General features: G+C 40.4%; 1 protein-coding gene across 1 annotated transcript; it reads right to left on the bottom strand.

Annotated features, from left to right (window-relative positions):
- Positions 1 to 6,772: 6,772 nt before the first annotated feature.
- LOC102491587 (DPH3 homolog) lies at positions 6,773 to 7,009 on the bottom strand. The gene has a single exon (XM_006166733.1). It carries the CDS (start codon positions 7,007 to 7,009, stop codon positions 6,773 to 6,775), a length of 237 nt encoding a protein of 78 aa, XP_006166795.1.
- Positions 7,010 to 10,187: the final 3,178 nt, after the last annotated feature.

Here is a 10,187-nt window from a genome sequence, read left to right as displayed (position 1 = left end):
ATTCCTGGCTGGACTGGATCTACATGCAGCCCAGTGGAAAGCCTCCATGGCCCTCATCAGAAAGCACAAACTCACATATCTGCCACTAACCCATTACACCAAGGTTTCACATCCACAAACTCAAGCTCACTCTGACCTCAGGACTTTCTCCTCATGCTTCGGTCTTCCTCTTAGGTCGAGGATGTCCAAGAAGTGGGTGTGTATCGGGCTATGCAGTCAGAACTCTAGACAGGGTATTGGATTCTTTGTCTTTTAATGTGAAATATTTGAGGTAATTGTAGACTCTCATGCATTTGTAAGAATCCCTTGTACACTTTGTTTAGTTCCCCCAGTGGTAACATTTTGCAAAACTGTAGTAGAAAATATTAGGAAATAAGCTTTAATATACACCTCTGGCCTTATTCAGATCTCCCCAATTTCACTTGTATTCATGTGTGTAAATCAAACTAAAATTGTATCGCTTATGTAGGTTCTTCTTTTTTTCCTTTCTTGGAGAGGTTTTTGCTATAGGGCACGTGCGCTCGCCAGACAGACAGAGAGCGACAGAGAGATAGAAAGAGAGAAATCACCCCCCAGAGGGGATGACCATGCCGCAATCCCCTCTCCTCCATTCTCCTCTTGGGATCTTGGGCACGCACGCACATGTGCCTGGCGTGAGTTTAAGCCACCAGGTTCGGGACTCGAACCGTGGTAGATTCCATGGGAGTCCAGCGACATAGCCATTACGCTAACTGCTGACCCCAGTTCTTTTTTTTTTTTTTAGAGAGGTATTGTTTTGTTTGTTTGTTTGTTTTTGCTATAGGGCACGTACGCTCACCAGAAAGACAGAGAGATAGAAAGTGAGAAATCACCCACCAGGAGGGATGGCCATGTTGCAATCCCTTCTCCTCCATTCTCCTCTCAGAATCCTGGGCACACACACACATGTGCCCAGTGTGAGTTCAAGCCACCGGGTCCGGAACTCAAACAGTGGTCCAGCGACATAGCCATTATGCTAACTGCTGGTCCCTATGTAGGTTCTTATAGGTACAACAGTCAACACTGAAAGGAATAGTTCCAATACCCAAAGTATTATAGTGTGTTGTCCTTTGTTTTGTTTTTAGTTTTTGCTATAGGGTGTGTGCACTCATCAGAGAGAGAAAGAAATAGAAAGTGAGATATCACTCTCCATCACTGGGGGATGGCCATGCTGCAATCCTTTCTCCTTCGTTTTCCTCTCTGAATTTTGGGGACGCATGCACATACACCTGGAGTGATTTTCAAGTCAATAGGTCTGAACTCAAACCATGGAGTCTGCCATATGGGACTCAGTGACTTACCCTCCATGCCACCGGCTGGCCCAGACTACAGCTTTTAATCCTCTCCTGAGGATTCTGATTACTTCCAAGTGAAAATGATTAATAATATTACAGAGAGGCATCTGTTACACATGGAAACTGAAATCTTTCCCCTCTTATTTTTTTCCCACTTCTTTGAGATTATATTCACATCGTCACAGGCTCCTTCTGGCTCTCTCATATCTCTTTCACATCCCATGTTCCTTTTTCTGTTCTATGTTATTGCCTCAAATTACAAAGGTTCTTCACCTCTCCAAATGTCCCATTAAGCTTTGTGCTGACTTTTCTATTGTTTTGGTTTTGAAAAATATGCAAAATATCATCTTCTAAAGGAATCAGGATTCCCCACAAATGTGCAGCTTTCTGTCATACTGTTTTTTTCATTTTTAAACACCAGGTGGGTGCTTTAAGAGTCAGTCCCTTACACATTAAGTGTCCTTGGACAGCTAAGCGCCTCTCAGAAGACCAATCACCTCTGATAGCTCTTCGATTTTGCATTTCCATGATCAGACACTGTTCAAAAATATTTTTAAAAAAATAATTATTCTGAGACCAGCCGTTGGCATAATGGCTATGTCGCTGGACTCCCATGTAGTTGATGGTGGTTCGAGTCCTGGACCTGGTGGCTTAAACTCGCACTGGGCACATGTGCATGCATGCCCAAGATCTTAAGAGGAGAATAAAGGAAAAGGGATAGTGGTGTGACCATCCCCCCTGGGGGGGTGATTTCTCACTTTCTGTCTCTTTTTCTGGCAAGTCACGTGCCCTATAGCATAAACCTCTCTCATATATATATATATATATATATATAATTTCAAAGACAATTCACTCCATAGGGAAGATGAGACTATAGATATTTGCATATTTACAAAGGCCTCACTGTCCAGAGATGTCCATACTCCCATGGGAATAGTCCCCTTGTCCACCATCCCAAAACAATACTACCCTATACCCCAACAGGGTATTTTCTCTCCTTCATGTTGCTACTGCTGATTCCTGAACTATTAATAAACTGCAGCCCTTCCATTTTCTCATCATCATTGATGTTTTCTGCTCTTCCTCCCAGAAGCTATGCTAAAATGAACAGAAATTGGATCTCCTACAAAGGGCATCCTCTGTACCTCTGTGGAAGTAAGTAATTAGAATATACTTCCAATTATGAATATTTTATGGATAAGGAATTAGGGGCTGATATCACCTAGACAGGCTGAACTGAGGGATGGAGTCAGAATCTCCAGGATTATTTTTAATCTCAAAGTAGTCTATGACCTGACGACAGTGAATTGTTGCTCGTAGCCAGAGAAATGAATCAGTATTAGAATTGTTGGATAAGGAACCAGCAGTTAGCGTAATGGTTATGTCACTGGACTCCCACGTAGTCAACCATGGTTCACGTCCCAGACCCGGTGGTTTAAAACTCACGCCGGGCACGTGTGTATGTGTGCCCAAGATCTCGAGAGGAGAATGGAGGAGAATGGATTGTGGCATGACCATCCCCTCTGGGGGGTGATTTCTCGCTTTCTGTCTCTCTGTCTCTCTCTGTCTGTCTGGCAAGCGCACACACCCTATAGTGAAAAGCCTCTCCAAAAAAATAAAATAAAATAAAGTAAAATAAAATAAAATAAAATAAAATAAAATAAAATAAAATAAAATAAAATAAAATATAAAAAAGAATTGTTGGATGAACTCACATGATGATTAATTCTCTGGAACATTTGGTATTATTTTTACCATCTTACCTTCTGACATGTATATGACCTATTTTCAACCCTGAGAGTAGTAAAATATACTTTTTTATTAAAGGTTTTTGCCAGGGACCAGTGGGTGGTGTGGTTGTTAAGGCACTGGTTGCTCCCACATGGCCAACCATGGTTTGAGTTCTGGACCTGGTGGCTTGTTTCTCACCTTCTCTGTGTGTGTGTGTGTGTGTCTGGTCAAACTTTAAAAATAAATGAATGAATAAAGTTAAATAATTCTTTTTTTAAAAAAAAGTTTTTTGCCATAAGGCATGTGCACTCACCAAAGAGAGACAAACAGAGAGAGGGAAAGTGAGAAATAGCCCCCCCCCCAAAAGGGGAATGGCCACACTGCAGTCTCTTTTCCTCCAAGGATTTTGGGCACACAACAAACACATGACCGTAATGACCATTAAGTCACCAGGTCTAGGACTTGAACTATAGTTGGCCATGTGGAAGTCCAGTGCCTTAACCACTATGCCACTCATAGGCCCCAGTAAAACACACTTTTATTTTATTCTTTACAGCAAAATCTTTTAATTTATAATCTTATTTAGGAGAAGAAAAACTACATGAAAACAGATTTCAATGATCTGGTTTTATTTACTATGTTAATATTATTCTGATAATAAATTAATATGTACTGGGACCAGCAGTTGGCGTAATGGTTATGTCACTGAACTCCCATGTAGTTGACCACAGTTTGTCTCGGACCTGGTGGCTTAAACTCACACCAGGTAAGTGTGCATGTGTGCCTAAGATCCCGAGATGAGATTGGAGGAGAAGGGATTATGGTGTGGCCATTCCCTCGGGGGGGGGGTGATTTCTCATTTTCTGTCTCTCTGTCTCTTTCTGTCTTTCTGGTGAGCTCATGCACTCTATAGCAAAAGCCTCTCCAAATAATAATAATAATATGTACTGTTAACCAAAATGTCAGCTTCATTCCAAGAAAAATGTTCCTTAATGTGTACACTAAAGCCTATACAGAATCCTTTAAATAGCTGACTTTATAATTTTCGAACTCAGAAGTATGATAACATCAAGTTAAATGATAATGGAGTCTCTTTCATTATGACTCATGATTTAGTTTACAAAGGTTTCCATTGCCATTTCAGTTCCTGTAAATTAGAAAAACAAGCTGAGAAATCACCTGATCCAATCTTCTATTTGTCAGATAAAAATCGACTGACTTTGCCAAAGATTATAGAGATGAGACAGTACATGGATTACAGACAGTTCAGGAGGCTCCAGAAATATCTCGGGCTAATAAATAAGGCACACATATCACACAGAACTCTAGTCATATCTGAAAGGTATGGTCCTTCGTGCTTCTGCTGGGGTTCAGACAGACTTATCGCAGCACATTGCCCATCACTGATTGCCAGTGCCATTTTACTTCTTTTCTGGGATGTCTGAACTTGGGCAGCTCTTCTTCCTGTTCTTCTGTAGTCATAGACTACATCAGAGGTGTCTGTACTTGTTTGAAATTCATTATCAGTGGAGAGCTAATATGTTAATAATACCTAGAGAACCATTAGCATGAGACTAGAGTTCATTTCTCTTTGTAGCTCATTCCCACATCTGAACACTTTGGTTCTGCAAAGCAGTTGTGGGTTATGTCTGAGGGAGGCATCAGTGTCCCAAACAGCAATGAGATTTCTCACTATATCAAAACTATGCTGTATAATGAATAAGTACTAGCAGTACACAGTTTCTGCTGATTTATATCTCATCCTAATGGCTGCACAATGCCATGCTGCTGGGAGGTAAAAACAAAAAACAAACCCCCCCCCAAAAAAAACCCTAAGGGCTACATTTTATTTTAAACCTCCAGTGAGTGTGTGCAGAAATGTATTAATTGGTAGCAGAACATTCACATTTTAGCAAGCTATTTTTCTCTAAATTGCAGCCATTACCAAAAACATCCTGCTGGACATCAGTACATTTGAAAAACTTTATATACAGACAACAGACCTGTGCACATGAAAGAAATTTTCAAAGTTTCATGTGAGTGATTCTAAACTCTTTATCTTTTTTTTTTTCTTTTTGGAGAGGTTTTTTTCTATAGGGTATGTGCACTCGCCAGAAAGACAGAGAGAGACATAGAGACAGAAAGCGAGAAATCACCCCCCGAGGGGATGGTCATGCCACAGTCCCTTCTCCTCCATTCCCCTCTCAGGATCTTGGGCATGCATGCACACGCACCCGGCTTGAGTTTCAGCCACTGGGTCTGGGACTTGAACGGTGGTTGACTTCATGGGAGTCCAGCAACATAGCCATTACACTAACTGCTGGTCCCAGAGTGATTCTAATCTCATATAATTCTCAGCACTGCAGCAAAGACTGACCATCTATCTTTGTATATTTATTTTTCTCAGGACAACATTTCTCTACAAGAGTGCACATCTGGTTTGGTTTTGTTATACAGGCTTATTAGATATACCCTCAAGGGTGTACTTATTCAGAACAGAACTCTAATTTCTAAGCACTTTCTGTGGTACATGCTTTAACCTATGAAGAATATGACACAAGGTGACATGCTGAAAGCACTGCCCAGCCATGAGGACCTGACATGAACCCGTATCTGGAAAGCAGTTTCACTAGCCTTATTAAAGAACAACCAAAACCTAGATATGGAACTCTCTACTCTAAGCTAGTAAAACCATGCAAGCATTTCATGTACCACATTGGCAGGCTTTGCTTCTCTTCCTGGTCCCAGTGTTACTTTTTTGACTGTCTTTCTCTGATCTTGTCCTAAAGTTCAAGGAACATAGAGAATATAAACTCCATAGTCTCTGGTCATTTCTGTAGGACTTTTCTTTCTTACTCATTAAATTTCTGTTCTGGAGATACTGTGACCTCACTGTATTTCCTTTTAATACCATGACAAGCTCTGTGAGAGCTGAAGTTGCATGTTGAACAGGACACAAACATTCTAATACTGTCTGACAGGACCAAGGAGACTGGCATGGTATGGGAACTAGAAATGCAGTACTGACAAAGGACAATCATTTTCTCAAGTTTAAAACAGCAAAGTTATTGTCAAATTTCAAAGTGAGGGCTAATTTTAATCATCTTAATAACCAAGTCAAAAATACAATCTCCATTTTATTAAATCCTAATTACTGAGGTAGACAATGCTGTTTTCAGATATTCAAATAATTAGTCTGAAGTATGAAAACAATGGAATGAAGGGAAGAAAGTACTGATTTGAAGTTATCTTCCTTTAAATTCAAATGGAGAATTAAGAACACTCCAATTCAAAGTTCTAAGCATGAGGGGACCAGCAGGTGGTGTGGTGGTTAAGGTGCTGGACACTCCCACATGGCCAACCATGGTTTGAGTCCTGGACCTGGAGTCTTGCTCTCTCTCTCTCTCTGCATGTGTGTCTCTCTCTGGTCAAATTCAAATAAATGAATGAGTAAATAAAATAAAATAATTATTTAAAAAAAGTTCTAAGCATCAAATCCAGGTGTGTCATGTTATGAACTCACTTTTCTATTTGAAGATGAATTCAGCAGTTGATGAAAAGAATCCACACTGTAATAGAACAGTAAACCACAACGTGGTTGTCCCAGGGAAAAAGCCAGTAATATCATACTTGCTGTTCCCATCCTGGCTCATTCCCAGCTATTTAAAATCTGGATTCTTTTTTTTTTTTTTTAAATCTGGATTCTTGAAGGCTTCTTCAGCATTTAACTATTCTTTGCTGACTGAAGGGGCTGGGACTGATTCTCCACACATAAACTGATCTTTGTCATAAATCACTTTCATAATGAGAAAGCAGCTAGGACATATTGCCACATCTTCCCCATTCTCTAAATCTTCCTTGGTGATGGAGAAGTTGTCCCCACAAGGGCAGCAGTAGAAGCACATCTCTGAATCCTCATTGTACTGGATGTCCTCGATTTCCACCTCCTTGTGAAACATGGTCATGGTCACTGGGATTGGCAAAGGTCTGACACCGCTGCTGCCCAGAACCACCCTCCTGAGTCTAACTTTGTTGCCGCCAGCCTGGCCTGGCCCCAGCCTAGTGTGGACCTGACCCCGAGGATCCTTGGTGTACCGGGCCTGGCCAAAAAACACTTTAAAATGATTTCTTGTCACTGACTCCTCAGACTTTGAGTAAACACTCTCCTTGAGCCTCTTTGTTTATAATGCAATGTGGTCATTTGCAGAGGTTCTGTAAAATTGGTCTGTAGCGTGGACAGGTGGTGTGGTGGCTGGGGTGCTGAACTCCCACATGGCCAACCACAGTTCAAGACCTGGCCCTGGTGGCTTGCTTGCTGGTCAGACTAGAGGGATGATGATGATAATAATAAATATTATTATTATTTATTAAGTTAGATAAATACATCTTTCAAATGAAAGAACTGGATTCCATTTTTATCAAACTATAGGTGGAAAAATTTATTTAGCAACCAAACTCATGACTGAAGTATCAAAGACACAGTAATTAGTGTGAATCAACAGCCCTCTGAATGGGAAAATATTTTTGTTTAATTATGCATCAGATAAGGGTCTGATAAGCAGAATACACAAGGAACTCAAGCTGCTGTTTGGAAAAAAGATGATCAACCCTATTGAAAGATGGGAGAAGTTGAAAAAAAAAACACTCTTTAAAGATGACATATGAATAGCCAAAAGGCATATTAAAAAATGCTCCATATCCCTCATTGTAAGGGAAATGCAGATCAAAACAACATTGAGATACCACCTAATCCCAGTCAGAATGTCTAAGATTAAAAAAACAAAAAATGATAAGTGTTGGCGGGGGTGTGGTGAAAGGGGAAATCTTTTACACTGCTGGTATGAATATAAATTGGTCCAGCCCCTGTAGAGAACAATTTGGAGATTCCTCAAAAATCTACAAATAGAGGGAACCAGCAGTTAGCGTAATGGCTATGTCGCTGGACTCCCACGTAGTCGACCGTGGTTCGTGTCCCGGACCCGGTGGCTTAAAACTCACGCCGGGCGCCCAAGATCCCGAGAGGAGAATGGAGGAGAAGGGATTGCGGCGTGACCATCGCCCCTGGGGGGTGATTTCTCGCTTTCTGTCTCTATGTCTCTCTGTCTGTCTGGCGAGCGCACGCGCCCTACAGTGAAACTCTCTCCAAAAAAAAAAAAAAAAATCTACAAATAGAACTACCATATGACCCAGCAATCCCACTCCTCGGTATCTACCCAAAGGACAGAAGAATTCTTAATTGGAAAAGTGCTTGCACATTGATGTTTATTGCGGCACTATTCACTATTGCTAAGACATGGAACCAACCCAAATGCCCCCGTACGGATGAATAGATTGAGAAATTGTGGCACATATACTCTATGGAATACTATTCAGTCATAAAAAAAAAAATTTAAAAAAACCCTGGCTTTTGAAAAAAAAAGTGGAAGAATATGGAAGATTTACTGCTGAGTGAAGCAAGCTAGGTTATGAAGAAGAGACACTGTATGTCCCCACTTAATATATACCGAGGGTCTTCACTCTATAACTGAAACTGATTGACCTAAGGTTGTACAAACACAAGAGATGGGGGTTAGTGCCAGAAGTGGAGTGTGTGGAGAAGAGGGACATAAAGAAGGACATTTGGAGGAGGGATATGGAGACAGAGCATTGATGGGATGGGGAGGTATGGTGTTATTGGTGGAAGATATTCTGATCAACTGGACTGGGGAGAAATGTTCACATATTGAAATGTTCACTTTGTAAGCTAAATAACATGATTGAATGTATATAAAAAATTAAAATAAAAAAGTGGGAAAAAAATGATAGTATTTAATGAAAACGAATAGTAACATGAAAAAAATACATTTAATTGACACAAAAATGAAAAATTATTTGCTGATGATAATGAATATTGTAATGTCTATGTCTTGACTGATATGCACTGTATTCATGCTGGGAAAAGCCATGTTGTACACTCTAAAGAGGTATAGTGATTAAGCGTAAATAATAAATAAATTTTTTTAAAAAAAAGGAATTGTATGATCAGACCAGTGTAAGAATAAAATTAAACTATCCTGTCTTATGAAGATAAAATCTAACCTTTGCCCCTTTCACTTTTGTACTAAAGCTGATGCTGCTGAAGTTGTGGAAGCCCGGGGCAATTCACTAACACTCTGTAGGAAGCCCAGACCCTTGTAAAACTTCCCCCCTTCTGTTAACCCCAGAAACTCTGACCAAATGCCTCTGCAAACCTGACCAAATGGCTACAACTGTAAAGAGAAACATTTTTGTCCTGCTTGAGCAAGTAAAACTTCAAGGACGCCATAATATTACCCTAGAAGCCCCTTATCTTACTTCCTCATTCTTTCCTCCCCTCACCCCATGGCTGTGTCTATATAACCTGAATGCTCCTTTGTTCGGGACTTCACTCATAATCGTGTCTTGTATGACTGAGAGTGGAGTCCTAGCGCGCTAGCAATAAAGCCTCTTGTATTTTACATCAAGATTCGACTTTGTGGTTGATTGGGGTTGCCATCGCCGTAACACTCCTTGGATAAGGAGGTTCAGCCAGCTGCCGGCTAAAACCTTTCACCAGCTGTTCATTATAAAGTTGTATCATTAGTATTTTTGTGAGTGAGCTGCTTTACTTCTTTGTATATTCTGGTTTCAATGCTGTATCTATGGTATTTTTATAAATAATTTTTATTTTGTTTCATTTTAATTAAACATTAAACTTTTTCATGTGCTGTTAAAAAAAATGAAAAAAAATCCTCATATGTGACATACCCTTTAGGAGAGAACAAGGTTGAGCTTCCTCTGTAGCATCAACAGCCACACAGCACTCCCAGGGAACAGTCTGGAACATGTTCTGTGATTTATAGCTTTTGGGGAAGGAAGATCTCACACATCAAGTCAGGAAACTTAGCAGACTTGGGGAGTTAAGGAGAGAGAAAGTCACCTAAATGTGTAGATAGTATAGGTACATGCTAGGAGTGGAATCTTGGATTGAGTTTCTCCAAATGTGGCATAAAAAAAATCAAACTAGAAGCCAGCAGATGGTATAACAGTTACATAACAGGACTCCCACATGGCCAACAGCAGTTCCAGCCTGGACCAAGCAGCTTGAAACTCACACCTAATACACATAAGTATGTACCCAAGATC

This window comes from Tupaia chinensis, unplaced genomic scaffold, assembly GCF_000334495.1.
Source record: "Tupaia chinensis unplaced genomic scaffold, TupChi_1.0 Scaffold144336_1, whole genome shotgun sequence".
NCBI lineage: Eukaryota > Metazoa > Chordata > Mammalia > Scandentia > Tupaiidae > Tupaia > Tupaia belangeri.
The sequence above is the reverse complement of the archived record's forward strand: the minus strand, read 5'-3'. Positions and strand labels throughout refer to the sequence as shown.

What these genes read in the sequence shown, in the direction of transcription:
- LOC102491587 (XM_006166733.1), bottom strand. Translation starts at nt 7,009, where the DNA reads ATGACCATGTTTCACAAGGAGGTGGAAATCGAGGACATCCAGTACAAT.